The 15,393-nt window shown below is 41.2% G+C and overlaps 1 protein-coding gene across 3 annotated transcripts in view; it reads right to left on the bottom strand.

The window, feature by feature from the left end:
• Window positions 1–15,393, bottom strand: part of SNX29 (sorting nexin 29) — a 394,719-nt gene that overhangs the window by 63,272 nt on the left and 316,054 nt on the right. For all 3 annotated transcript variants that reach the window (XM_069983707.1, XM_069983706.1, XM_069983708.1), the window contains one exon: window positions 3,636–3,775. In XM_069983707.1, coding sequence (XP_069839808.1) covers window positions 3,636–3,775 — 140 coding nt within the window. The remainder of the gene's footprint in view (window positions 1–3,635; window positions 3,776–15,393) is intronic.

Raw genomic sequence — 15,393 nt, 5'->3', positions numbered from 1 at the left:
GTTGTATTTGGAAAATGCTAACAGGTTTTTTTTTTTAAAGCTTTTATAATGTTCTGGATGTGCTGGGGAGCTTAAAGAGCAGGTTACTGGTAGGGTAAGGATAGCATAAACTAGTGACAGAGAAGCTGAACAGAATGGTGTATCACTTACATTGTTTTGTGCAGCTCATTCAGAGAAATCAGTGTGTGCTCAGTAGGCCTGGATATTCATGTGCGCCAGCACCCTCTGCCAGTTGGCGACTGTCTATCTTTACTGTGTATATATACTGTGGATATTCAAACTGTCAATTAGCAAATCAGCAGTGTGTGTGTGTGTGTGTGTGTGTGTGTGTGTTGTGTTAGTGGTGCAGCCTAAAGTTCTTTGTTCTGCAGATTTGGAGAAAGGCTGAAGGGAATGATGTAAGTAATAAATTGTTTTGTTCAACATAATATTTTGCAAAAGAGGTATTATATGGTCACCATTCATTTGAATTGTCACCACATTATAATACATTTCAACCAATGGAACCTTTCTCAGATGTATAACTCGTTTGTCAGTGGTTTCAGGAGCTACAATATAAAGAATTGCTTAATTTATCCAATGTCATACAGTTTTTAGGCTATGTTTTCACTGTGTAATAATATCAGCGGAACACGGCCATCTTTCCCAGACATAGCCATAATGTATAATTTATAGCCAGTTTTATCTTAAAGTTTGCCCCTGATTCCCCCCCCCCCAATACACACACACACACACACACACACACACACACACACACACACACCCTGTGACCAAAATAGATGTTGCAATATGAATTGGAAGAGTTTATACAGGTAAAGTTTTACTTTTAATCCCTATGAGGAAAATTTTCCAGATTTTTGGCACAAAAGTTTGGACCATACCTGGACATAAAATGCAAAACAAACAAATAATGCCACTCATTTGCCTTCTCCTATTGCGGCGTGTTAATTGACTGCTCAAGACTGTGCAGTGAGCAGTAATAGTAGCATTGATCTCTGTGTGAAAGACCATGCAGAAAACCCTGCTCCAAATGACTTCAATGGGAGGACAGGAAGTGCCTGAAAAAGTAGTGACATATCAGTTCTTTTCCATGACCTTACACTGGCAAGCCCCCCAGTGCTGAACACCGCTTGGAGAAAGTCATAGTGCTTCACAGGGGCATTGATCTTTGTAAAGACATTTAAAACAATTATTTATGTATTTTTCATTTTTGATTTTGATCGATCGGTTAAATTAAAAGGAAAAAAAAAATTTTTTTGTTTAGGTTTTTTTGTCTATAATATTTTGTTTATATATTATACACAAACAAAATGTAAAAAAAAAAAAGACCAGACAAAGCATACAGCATCCAATATATTGGACTACAGTTTTTCCCAACCACTATGACCAACATGGTAAAATAAGGTGAGGTTGATGGGATACGACTGTTCGTATCTTACAGAAAGTAATTAGAACTTGTGCCTTATCAACTGTGTCCAATAACCACTCTGGAAATTAGAGAGCTGACATTTCAGGGCACTACTTAATGTTCTGATCGCCTGCCAAACATATCGACAATCCTGTCAATGTAAAACGAGCAGAGACAGCTGACCCTGTCAACCTTCATTCTGTCACAGGCAACCTTTCATCAAGTGATAGTAATCAATTACTGAACCTCATTAGCTATGGAATGTAATCGGGGGTCCGGGGGATCATTGTTATATGGCGACATTATATAATATACTATGTGGTCACATTTTAACAGCATAGTAATATCTAAACTATCTTGGACAGCTTTTACGACTATAATTTCCTGAGCTGTAGAAGGATCCGATCTGATCAGCACTATGGTGGATTTAACAACTTCACTTCAAATTATAACAGCATGTGTAGATAGCAACATGAGCACATCCTACAGGGACGTGTAATATAACAGCTGCACTGTAAAAAAAATATTCTCAATGCACATTGATTCTTACATTTCTATAGTTCTTCTGGTAGTAAGGCTCATCACACAGACATTATATGGCTCAGTATGAGTGCCATATAAAGTGCCATATAATTAGTGCCAGGGAAGAGTTTTTGTTCAGAAAGGTTTAAAAAGATGCAAATAAACAGCATTTGCACAACGCCCAACAGATAGAAGAAGACCCAAACAATCCCCACCACATATATATATAGCCAATTTTTGAGGCGGACTTGCACATAGGCATGTACAGAATGGATGGTCAACATAATTGAAAAGACTTTGATTGTCATCCAGGATTATTAAAGCAGAGATGCTCTTTTCCAAAAATAGCGCCACACGTTGTGTGTGGTATTCCAGGTTGGCTCCATTCACTTTAATGGAACTGAGCAGCATTACCATACAAAAAAACACAAGAGGTGACCCTTTTTTAAAAAAATCAGGGCATGTGTTTTCAATCCTAGATAACCCCTTTAATGTTAATGCCCCCCATTAGGTATTTAGCTGTGAAATATTTTCATGATAAACGTGTACAGGACAGATCAGTTTTTCAGCCTTGATTATTGATAACATAGGGTATATATGCATCCACCAAGTTCAATTCAGGCTGAATGCAGGTAGTGTTGAATAGTGCTCTATACATCTATATACAATGAGGTTAGTGGTAGCTCTATGCTTTTTAATTCAGCTAAACATACAATAACATACAATAGCCAAACATGGACACTCTTAGCAAATGGTTGGCTATTACTGTTGAAAGTATGTTGGCTGAAAGTACACCACAAGTGATGTTAAAGGGGTTTTTCAAGAAAAATTGATTCATGGTCTATCAAGACATCAATGGCAGTGTGAAAACTCTTGGCACCTCTGCCAATCAGCAGCTCAGGCAAACTATGGCACCCAAATGGTGTACAGTGCTGGAATCATTTACTTCCAGCATCCTGATCAGCCATTGATGGTCTATCCTAATGGTGCCTTTACACAGAGAGATTTATCTGACAGATTTTTGAAGCCAAAGCCAAGAACAGACTATAAACAGAGAACAGGTCATAAAGGAAAGACTGAGATTTCTCCTGTTTTTAAATCCATTCCTGGCTCTGGCTTCCAAAATCTGTCAAATAAATGTCTCTGTGTAAACACCATCAGGATAGGTCATCAATAGAGATGAGCGAACCGCGTTCAGGTTCGAGTCCATCCGAACCCGAACTATTGGCATTTGATTAGCGGGGGCTGCTGAAGTCGGATAAAGCTTTAAGGTTGTCTGGAGAACATGGATACAGCCAATAACTATATCCATGTTTTCCACGTAGCCTTAGGGCTTTATCTAAGTTCAGCAGCCACCGCTAATCAAATGCCGAACGTTTGGGTTCGGATGGACTCGAGCATGATCGAGGTTCGCTCATCTCTAATCATCAATATATATATATATTTTTTTGTATTTAAACAGTTGTGAATTTTTACTGAGGGTAATGACCATGACCACCTAACAATAAAGAGTTTAACATTCGTTTTCACATTTATTGCTGAGCAAACGTGACTATGACTGGTTACAGCTTGCACCAAAACAAGTATACAGGATCAGAAACCCACTGTGCACATGAGCATAAGCACGTCTTACAAAGTCTCCACACTCACTTTACATACTGTAGAAGCACAAGTTTAAGGCAATTAAAAAACAGAAGCAGCTTACGTAAAAAAGGGCATTCGCTGTATTAGGCTCTCCTTATTAGGTTTGGCAGCAAACTCTGGCACGGTCTGTATGACTTTGTTCATGACATTTCTTAAGTAAATTTGGAGCTGCTTCCGTCGTTCTTCAACAAACTTTGCATCCTGGAGAAATGTAAAAGACGATAAAAATATGGATATTAAAAGAATTTCAAAGACAAAACCGAGTCATATGCAGCCAAGGAGACATACATCAAATGACCTCTGACTAAATGCAATGCACATTCTCAGCCCTTGCGGACTGAGAGCAGAGAGACGGCTGATCACCAGGAGGAAGGTGACTATTTCAACAATGTCAGGGTAAAAAAAAAAAAAAAGGAGATAAATGCTTGTAATATTCCACCTGTTACCAGTGTCCAGGATAGCTGTCTGTAGTGTGTCGGACATTTTCATGGTAGGTTCACAAGCAGCATTGTTACAAAAGGGTAAAATCACAGTAATAGTACCAGCATAGGAAACCTGCATTTTCAAACTAATCAATCATTTTGGACTATTCCTTTGGCATAAATTATCAGTATTCTTAAAAAAAAAAAATAACTTTTCAGGCTAAAGGTTTCCATAAACTTTTCACAACTGATTGCTGAGAGATCAGTCAGTTATCTCTCCTGCCCACCGCCTGTCCTCCCCATACACAAGAACCTTCAACACAGCCAAGTGTTCCTGTATTTTTTTATGAGGAGGGGAGGGATAAGCTGCAGCGAAATACAAAGGGGTCACCCGTGATGTTCCAGCACACCCTACCCCTGTCTCCACCCACATCCTCTGTCTGTGGCTGTTCGGGTGAGCCCCATACACCTTAGATTGACGTCCAAATCTGTTGCGAGTAGAGAATTCAGCCATCTAAAGTGTAAGGTGTATGGGAACCTTAAAGGGGTATTCTGGGAAAAATGAACTTTTCCCCTATCCACAGGATAAGGGAAAAGTAGGAGATTGTCGCAGGGTTGTCACCCCAGAACCCCCAGCGATCTCGGTATTGGACCCCGCGGCTCTATTTATTCCTATGGTGCAACGGAAAGAGCTGAGTCGCATGCTGACCCAGGGCCCTATTCATAATAGAGCTGTTGCGCTCCAATACGGAGATTGCAGGGGGTTTAGGGGTCGGACCCCTCCGCTATCTCCAAATTTTCTCCTATCCTTTGGATAGGGGAAAAGTTAATTTTGTCCAGAATACCCCTTTAAGTTGGTGTGTGTACACTGAGGAGCAGTACTATTCCTGCCATATGGCAGTTTTCTCCTATGCATGCTTCATCTCTAATTCTCAGTCCCTAAGCAAGTGGAAGGACACTGCAAGCTACTATTTAACAAATAAGCTTTTATTTTTCACATACTAGTTACCAAGATGGCGCTCCATACTGGTTAAATATTATGGGTCACATTGATATCGCTATTATCTGTCGTTTACTTTAGTCTTAGATATGAACTGTGTTAAACAAAGCATTCACTGCAGACATTGGTGGTCAACTTTCTAAAACAGGGAAGACAAATGACCACAATAATGAAGCGCAGTATACATATACATAACTAATATATTTCACACCTCTGCCATCAACCATTCAGTCCTAACCATAACAGTCCTAAGTGCTGTTCTATTAGACAGCTGCCATTTGTATGACCAACAGAAAATACGTCTCTAGCACCAGGCATCGTCACCGGCATCGACAATACAAGACTGTGATGTACTGTCAATGAGTCTATGAGATTTATACATCCAACACTCTGTATCTATGGAAAGATCGATACCAGGATGGTTCTAATCATGTAGCATCATTAAATTTACTACTTGCCAATGCTTGTAAGAAGGGATATTGAAAAAGCCATAAAAACACAACACTACAACAAACAGAACATTGAGTTACTGGCCAGAGAAAAATCCAGTGCTCAGTGTGAAAGTGGTGTAAACTGTGTATTATGTGGGTGTCTGGAGAAAAGGGAAAAAAACACTCCTGCTTGCAGGGGATCTGGCTGACTTTAGTATGTTTAGTAATTACGTTGTCATCAATTAATTAGTGACATGGGATCAATCCAATGACAGCTGGTAGGACAAACAGTCGCTTCCCGATCCAGCCGAAACAACGTACCAAGCAATAAATTGGTAAATTTGCCCTCCCACAATAACTGATCTTTTGTAGCTTTAAGCAATGATGAACAATCACACACTTTATAATCTGCTTTATTAATCCTCTTCCAACCTTATTGAGCTTAACTTGCCTAGGTACATTCTGGCTACCAGAATGTAATACATCCAGTACAGTCAATGTAAGGGAGTTCAAGGGGTAATGCACCACAGTTCTGGGGTACCTATACTACTGTTTCACAGAATAGATGCAACACTTTACATGGACTAGAAATTTAATGAACATGTCTATGATATGTTTACTGCACTCTTCCTTTTCTTTTAGGAGAATGATAACGAATAGGTGGCAAAGACGTTTTCGCAATTAAACAATTCCCATCCCTGTCTGGACCTATAGAATTCATATAGGGGGTTTCTATACTTAGGATATTCCAAAGGCACTAACCAAGAGCATGTTTGACCACTGAGATAAAATACTACATTTCCTCTGCACCGGCTACTGTATGTACTGTATAGCCAGACACAGCTTGTGGCATTTGTGATCTAAAGGGTTACTTCATACTGTCATAGTGACGTCAGACGTTTTCGTTGGTGGGAGGTCCAGGTACTGAGACCCCCACAGTTCTCTAAAACAGGCAAGAACACTCAGCTCAGTGATATGCCTGTTTCTTTCTTTCTACACTGCTTGTCTACAGGTGCCAGACACTTCATTTTAAAAACTATTGATGTCACTAGCTGATTATGTTCGCGCCATAGAAGTAAATGCGGTCCATGCCTGGTATGGGCACGGACATCTCAGCACCAGATATGACAGGGCACTGGCATATCTGTGCCTCATAAAGCAAAATCATAATGTGAACCCTACCCAAACCTGCTGTATACCGATAATACCAAGTGGACATTACTATAATATTTGAAAACATTACCACCTTACTGTAAAAGAGCATGGAAATGTTGTTGCTGAAAGAGGACCTGTCACCCCCGGTGCCGAGGTGACAGGCTCCCGACCCCCGATAGAGCTTCTCATACTTACTTCTTCGGCCAGTACCAGGACGGAGATATCCCCGCGGGAAGCCTGCCGCACGCGCCGCTGAGATGAGTCCGACACTCAAAGAGAGCCTGTCACACCAGCACCAGGGGTGACAGGACCTCTTGAAAACTGGTAAATTAGAGTAATTTTATATCCGTATATTCAGTATATGGCTAAGTTCACATAATGTAAATTTTCAAAAAGCAACGACCGTTGCAACAACTGCTGCTACTTTTTGAAAATTAAAATAAAATTGTGTCCTTTGGAATCCCGACCAGAGTGTATACACTCTCTATACTATCCGTCCGGGATTGAATGCGGCCGTATAGAAAATTGACATGTCAGTTTTGTGCCGCCACTATTCATTGAATAGCGACTGCACAAAACTGACAGTGCAGACAATTCAAGTGTGGCTGTGGCTGCACTTTACATTGTCTGCTATGGTAATTTGGAATGTGGGCACATCCGAATGCGCCTGCATTCCAAATCAAAAGAAGTGAAGTTCATCCGGTCGCTGTCTTACACTGTGTGAACCTGGCCTATAGCTGTAAAAAGGAATCAATTTAATTGATGGGGCTCTGGCATCCTAGTGTGAAATGGCATTAAAGGGGTGTTCACACAAAAAAATTCTTTCAAGTCAACAGATGCCAGAGATTTGTAATTTACTTTCATTAATAAATTGTAAGTCTTCCAGTACTTATCAACTGCGGTATGTCCTGCAAGCATGTTTTCTATGGGGTTTTGCTACTGCTCTGGACAGTTCCTGACATGGACAGAGGAGGCAGCAGAGAGCTCTGTGTCAGGACACACAGCAGCTGATAAGTACTAGAAGACAAGTTTTTTTAATAGAAGTACATTTTTTAATTCAGCAGGTTTGGACACTTAGATTGAGTAAAACCAACTTCGAATTTAAGTAAGGAGATGTTATTATCAAAAATGTGAAATCAGATCTAATCTATCCATCTATCAATGTTGATGAGTAGTATAGAAGTGTACTCAAAGCCACCGAGGAAATAACTCAAAGAAAATAAAAGATATGAGGTTTCTGTATGTATACATGTATAACAAGTCACCAAAGGAACTCCCCGGTACTGATATGCACTTTGATCCTTCTTGAGTACATTGCCATGAGAATTAGTGCTGCACTATAGACCTGTACTGGTGATCATCTTCATTTTCTTTTCATCTTTATCAAAACCAGGATCTGTCATCAATCTTTCCCATGACCACGAGCCTCATCACAAGGAAAGACCAAAGGAAAAGCATATATGAAACCATAAGCAGCCATAAACACATCTAGTATGAGAATATAGATAGAAGTGGGGGAACTGTCACAGAAAGAGATAGAACGCCTGGTTTACTGCTGAAAAGGCTAAGCTGCACCCAGAAACACTACAGCCACTGACTATCCGAAAAGATAAATGTACACAGACATAAATTAGGCTTTGGAAAAAATTAAGCTTTAAAAGGTGAAGGCGATTTAAAAAAAATTGTCAGCTGGCAGGAGCAGCAGGGAGGAACATAATAAAGAATCATTGCTTACCTCTCCCTGTGCCAGCGAAGCACTGCATCACAGGCTCGGGGACCCCGCCAGAAGTCATTTTCCCTGAGTTCCAATGACGTCATGAGTAAAATGTCTGCCAATAGAGATTATCGAACATCGCTGATGTTCCGGATCGTACGAACCCGAACCATTGGCATTTGACTCCTGCTGCCTTCCCGTTCCGTGGGGAAGGTGGAGACAGCCCAAGTACCGCCTGGAAAACAGGGATACAGCCACGGAGTGGGAAGGCAGCGGGAGTCAAATACCGATGGTTCGGGTTCGTACGAACCTGAACCTCGGCCCTGTTCGATCATCTCTATTCACCAACAGGGTCGTGTAGTTGGCTGTGAAGGAAATTCAGGAGCCTGGCAGGGGTTCCAGCACTGCACAGGGACAGGTGAGCAGAGATTGTTTATTATGTCCCCCCAGCTCATGCTGTTTAATTATTTCTTCAAATTGCCGGACTTCTCCTTTAGGCTGGGTTCACACTACGTATATTTCAGTCAGTATTGTGGTCCTCATATTGCAACCAAAACCAGGAGTGGATTAAAAACACAGAAAGGATCTGTTCACACAATGTTGAAATTGAGTGGATGGCCGCTATTTAATGGCAAATATTTGCTGTTATTTTAGAACAACGGCTGTTATATTGAAATAATGGCAGTTATTTACTGTTATATGGCGGCCATCCACTCAATTTCAAAATTGTGTGAACAGATCCTTTCTGTGTTTTTAACCCACTCCTGGTTTTGGTTGCAATATGAGGACCACAATACTGACTGAAATATACGTAGTGTGAACCCAGCCTTAAAGCGTAACTGTCATTTAAATGTAATTTTTCAGAAATCAATACATATCAATAGTACAAGCGATTTTAAGAAACCCTGAAATAGGTTTTATTAAGCAAAAGAGTTTTCTTTGGTACTCAGAAAGCTATTTTACTACCTTCCCCCCTTCACTTCAGAAAAAGTATCCATTATGCTCTATTGAGAAGGGAGGGGTCGAGGAGTAGAAAAGGCAGCCCTACACAGCATAACATCCTGCCATCTTATCTCACCAAGATCCTAAACTAGCAGTGACCTATCTGAACTGTAAATCCAGCGTTTTATGTTCCCAAACTTTCTCCAAACTGCTGGGCTGCTTCTCTGCTCTCCCTGCTCACTTATCCCTCTGACCCCTCCCCCTCCATAAGTTTTAATGGACTCAAGAAACCTGTAAGAAGTGTGTGTGGGGGGGGGGGCTGCAAAACAGCTTTTTAAGTACAGAAAGAGGCTTTTTTGCCTAATAAAACCTATTACATAGATTATTAAAATGGATTGATTGTACTATTGATTTCTGCAAAAAAAATTAGATGTCAGTTACACTTTAAGATAGTTCAAAGGAAGCTGGTTGCTTATATGAGGGCGGCATACTGTATACTATCGATAGAGAACATAACCCTCCTGTGATCTCAATAACAGGGTCCAGAGTCTCCCATCATGTGGCCGTTCATGTGCGCTGCCATCCCAGTTATTGCCTATGGGAACTGCTGAAGACAGTCGAGTACAATGTTTGGCTATATCAGGCAGATCAGTGGTTGGACATGTCGTCTCAGCTGGAGGCTCTGGACCTCAGAAGACATTGTGTAGACTTCACAGCACTCTTATCACCCACTATGATACTTTTTTATCCCCTAATCAGTGGATAAGCAAAAAATTATAATGGTGGGACAACCCCTGTAAGGCTTGGCTAAGTACGCCTGCATGTGCTACCACAGTATTTTCCTATGTATGCCGTACGAATCTGTGCAATGCTGTGTTCCTATGAACATTCAGGTTTGACAGCATGGGATTGTTCTATGGAAGATATGAAGAGATCCGGAAAGACTGTTGCTAGGTGGCAAGCTTCACAAGCAAATGAACAATTAGCAATGGATTTAATAGAACCTGATGCAAGGAAAACGCATGCTATCAGCTCATCTAAGACGTCTTAATGCAGAGAGAACGGAGTAAGTCTGATTAGTCATTGTTGTCACAGAATTTCCCACAGACGCTCTTGTGCATGATGTGAGGCTGCGTGACAGTCATTACTGTTAGGAAAATAAGGCTTCTACAGAGGAGAATGTTTTGGCACACAATATTCTTTTTCATATACAATAATTCTCATAACTTCCCACATAAATGGAAAGTAATCTCTTTTTTAATGGATGAAGCCCTCAGGCATTGCAGCTTTAGTGAAACTGATTTGCCTTTAAATACATGAATTTTAGCTTACGCCAGGGCAATTTCACCTCTTAAAACCTACACCTTAAAGTTGCCAGTTTACTGCTCGCACATTAAGGGAACGTGAAAAGATGGGATTAGGACATGAAGGTTTAAGGAGAGCACAGCAGCAGAATATATTATTAATATTTGATTGTTCAACAGTAAAGAATCATTGTTAATATGACACAGGTGGTGACAGCAATAGCAGTGAGTTAAAACTTAAAGGGGTAGTCCGGCGGGGGGGGGGGGCATATTTTCCTGACACCGGGGAGTAGGTGGTTGAGGGAAACGACGTCCACTCACCTCCCCAGTTCCAGCGGCAGGTCCCGCACCGCGGCGCTCTGATCCCCTCAGCCAATCAGTGACGGAGGCGGGATCTGTTTCAAGTCCACTCAGATCCCGCCTCTGTCACTGACTGGCTGAGCGGACCCGAGACGTGTCGTCTCGGGCACGCGTCAGACACCAAGAAGCGCCTGGGAACCGGAGCGCCGCGATGCGGGACCCGCCGCTGGAACCGGGGAGGTGAGTGGACGTCGTTTCCCTCAGCCCCCTCCTCCCCGGTGTCAGGAAAAAAATGCCCCCTGCCGAAATACCCCTTTAAAGGGGTAGTGCGGCGGTAAACAATTATTCACAGAATAACACACATTACAAAGTTATACAACTTTGTAATGTATGTTATGTCTGTGAATGGCCCCCTTCCCCGTGTCCCACCACCCCCACCTGTGTACCCGGAAGTGTGGTGCGCTATACATACCTGTCACGTGCCAACTCGTCTCCGATCTTCAGTCTGCGATGTCGTCTTCGGACGGCCAGGCCGAATCCCTCCGAGCGTCCTGAGTGCCGGCCGCCCTCTGAGCGGCCGCGTCATCGGCTGCCCAGTCGCTATTGGCTGAGCACAGTTATGCTCAGCCAATCGCGGCTGAGCAGCCGATGACGCGGCAGAGGGCGGCCGGCACTCAGGACGGACGGAGGGATTCGGCCGAAGACGACATCGCTGACTGAAGATCGGAGAGGAGTCAGCACGTGACAGGTATGTATAGCGCACCACACTTCCGGGTACGCGGGTGGGGGTGGTGGGAAGGGGTCATTCACAGACATAACATACATTACAAAGTTGTATAACTTTGTAATGTGTGTTATTCTGTGAATAATTGTTTACCGCCGCACTACCCCTTTAATAAGACAACAAGGACTTTCCATTTATGGTGCGTTTACACACAGATTTATCTGACAGATTTCTGAAGCCAAAGCCAGGAATGGTTTGGAAAAGAGGAGAAATCTTAGTCTTTCCTTTATGACTTGTTCCCTGTTTATAGTCTGTTCCTGGCCTTGGCTTCAAAAATCTGTCAGATAAATCTGTCTGTGTAAATGCACCATAACTCTCCGATATGGCCTTTATCAATGAGGTTGTTAAGGGCTGAATCCAAACCGGCCAGTCTAAATTTATACACAGTACTTTACTCTGATCAAGTTTTACAAAATGTTTACTTATTGTTCTAACTGCTGTTGGAGAGGTTGTGGGAATGTTGGAAACTTAATACATACACCATGGTCCTGCCCTTGCATATCTCCTTTCTGGAATGATATATTTCAATTACTATTGGAAATAGACAACCTCCCAGGTAGTCCTCTTGATGATAGACTTGTCGCTAGTCCTAATAGTCGACCCCCCCCCAACTGAACACAGTGAACTAAGCAATGTAGGACTGGTGTCACACATAGCATTTTTTAAGCCAGAGGTGAATCAGGCAAGAAGAAGTAAGAAGTTCTTGAGCCAAAACCAGAAGTGGATCCAAATTGGATGGAAAATATAAAGGGATGACTTCTCTGTCCTGTTGGATCCACAAAATGGCACAAAATGCCATTTATGAAACCCACATTAGGGTGAGTTTTCACTACATTTTTGCAATCTGTATTTTCATCTGTTTTTGCAAAAAACAAATGCATTTGTGTGCATCCGCTTTGATTGTTTTTCATTGACTATCATTATAAAAAAAAAATTAAACATACACATTTTTTTTTAAACATACACAATAATGTAATCAACTTAATTTTTGTGTCCCTTAAAAAAATGATCCATTTTGATCCCTTTTTTTATAATGGAAGTCAATGGAAAAAAACGGATCAAAATGGATGCACACAAATTTATCTTTTTTTTCATCCAACGAATGAAAAAAAAAAAAAAAAAAAAACGGATTACAAAAACGTAGTGCGAACCCAGCCTTACACAGTTTGATAAATCTAAGCCAGTGTCTGTCAGTACCCACTTCCACCCTGAGAACAGATACAAAAAATAAATTTAAGATTGTAAAACTATGGTGGTAGTTTATCACTTTATCACCATCTGACTGCCGACATTTCACTGAATGTAGCCTATATTTATTTCCTGAGAATGGAATCATACATAAAGAGAAGGAGAAATACAACTGCCAAGACCCCCACTGATCCAAAGAATGGGGCGGACCCCAAGTGATGGAAAAAAACACTTTAAGGAAAACTAGATTGGAGGTTAAATCTTCAATTGGTTAAACATTTTGCTGTACTTTATAAATTATCTTTCATACTGGGAAACTTTTATATTTAAAATAAATTTAAATTACATGTTCTGTTTTGTTAGAGAACAATCATTTTAATATTCCAATATGCAAGAACAGTGAAATACATTTTTGTCAGGAAGGTGGTAACTGCACCGCATGCACCGCTCGGGGTAGTAAATAATGGATTTAAACATGCAGTCCCTGATGAGTTGATGGATTTCTCAAAAATGTGGTCTGTACAGATATATAAATAAATTATTGGGGGTTCTCTGTCATCTGCCACTGTGTCACAGCGACATAAGAAGCCTCTGGCTACTGCACTGCTTGTTAATGTACTTTCTGTGTATTTCCACACAATACAAAGTGGCTCCAATAAAATCTGAGATTTTTTCATGTGTTTCATGCAGGCGCTCTGTTCTTGACACAGCACAATTAAAGCAAGTATAGGACGACACCTTTACAGTTGTTCGCATTTGTCACGAGGTCCAGGACACGCAGAATCCAGAAAAGCTGACTTCTGATTCGTGCTTGCATCGTATTGTTTTTTTCTTGCTTTAGGGTAAATTTTTTTGGTCAGATCAAATAAGTTAATTGTGTTATGCTTCTATATAATCCATGATGATACAACCCAACTAGACAGCTGGTGCCGCCAACATTTATCTTGAAATAATTCACCATAGTATCCACCAGTCCAAGAAGTCTCCTGGGAAGGTCACGGTTACTAGACAGATACACAGTCAACGCCTGCTTTGGAGAGGACTTGTTACCCATCAGTTACCTCTGACTAATTTGTTTACAAAAGCCATGAAGATGAAGCATTCACAATCCACGCTTAAAATGAACATAACCAAACCCAATTTATGTGACTTCATGGTTCAGTTTTCACTAAATTGAGTTGGACCGTCTTACCCATATCTTTGTACAAACGTAGTCACCCAAATAAGCACAGTGCTTCTCTGTGCGAGTAACAGAATGCTAAGCAAGCGTAACTTATTTGGAAGTCTTTAGCTCCGCTCTCAGGGCCCCTCAAACACAGAATGAGAAGTTACAAGTCTGGATCGGATCCCGGTCTGTAGAAGCTGCCAAAACTGCTTTGCTACTCACTTAATGAGATCCAACAGCTTGTGATACCACTGTTTCTCAGCTACAGCATCCCACCGCACCACAGTTGCCATAAATGTATGAAACAAAGAATATACTAAGAGATATTTCCCTGTTAAAAAGAACATTCAGGTTTATTGGATGGATGAGCTTGATGTTAAACGTACATAAAAAATGAATGTTCTACCAGCGTAACAGAACTGTACGTCCATCTTCCGAAAGTCTTGTGTGTTTATAAGGTTTGCGGATGCTGAGTATAGATGCAACTATTTCACAACATTTTTTGAATACTTAACTGAACATATCAAAGATCAATCTGAACATCAAAGTTAAAGGCTGAGTCCACACGGAGTCAAACTGGCGGAATCCCGCCAGCCTCTATGTCATAATAAATGTCTATGGGAGGCTCATGCGCCTCCTCTCTCTGCGCCTCTCCGCTTAGAAGAATGGACATGTCCATTTTTCCGAGCCTCCCATAGACTGCCAGTATGACACGGAGGCTGGCAGGATTCCGCGGCGGAGAATTCCACCAGTTTTACTCCGTGTGAACTGGCCCAAATATTAACTTAGCAATTCTATATACAGCTTAAAACAGAAACCAGATCATGTTTCCAATATCATATAAGCCACCAGAAATTAGAATTACAAACATCCATTTTCTTAAATTTAAGCCTGACAATCACATAGTACAGTTATCATGACTCTATTGTACCAAGCCCTTGACCTGTGTGATCATTTTGTGACTAGGGCAGATTCATATCCTTTGAAAATGAAAAGGTTTCTATTAAGTTACAATAATCAGGGATTAAAATTAGAGATGAGCAAATTTACAGTAATAATGAAGGAAATCTCCGGCAATCCGCTCATCAGCCGCCTGCCTTTTAAATCACTACTGCATCTATATTTAAAATGAAACAGCTTCCTCAATAACATGCAATGTACCAATACCCTACCATTTAGCTGCTGCTAAGAGAGAGATAAGTCTGTCAGATAGACAGTGATACCAGCCGGAAAGGGAAAAGCATAGCGCACAGCAACTCAAAGTATGGACAGGGCGGAGAGCATACATGGAGGGTAAGCTCACGTAGGATACAGATAAGGCGCAAAGGACACAAAAGGTAGTTTCCTGGGAACATTCACATCGGTTGTGTAAAGCGCAGAAAGAAAGCGAACACACACCTCTAAAAATATAGCC

The sequence above is a fragment of the Dendropsophus ebraccatus genome, chromosome 9 (genome assembly GCF_027789765.1).
Source record: "Dendropsophus ebraccatus isolate aDenEbr1 chromosome 9, aDenEbr1.pat, whole genome shotgun sequence".
In the NCBI taxonomy this organism is placed as follows: Eukaryota; Metazoa; Chordata; class Amphibia; order Anura; family Hylidae; genus Dendropsophus; species Dendropsophus ebraccatus.
This window is presented reverse-complemented; position numbering and strand designations above follow the sequence as displayed.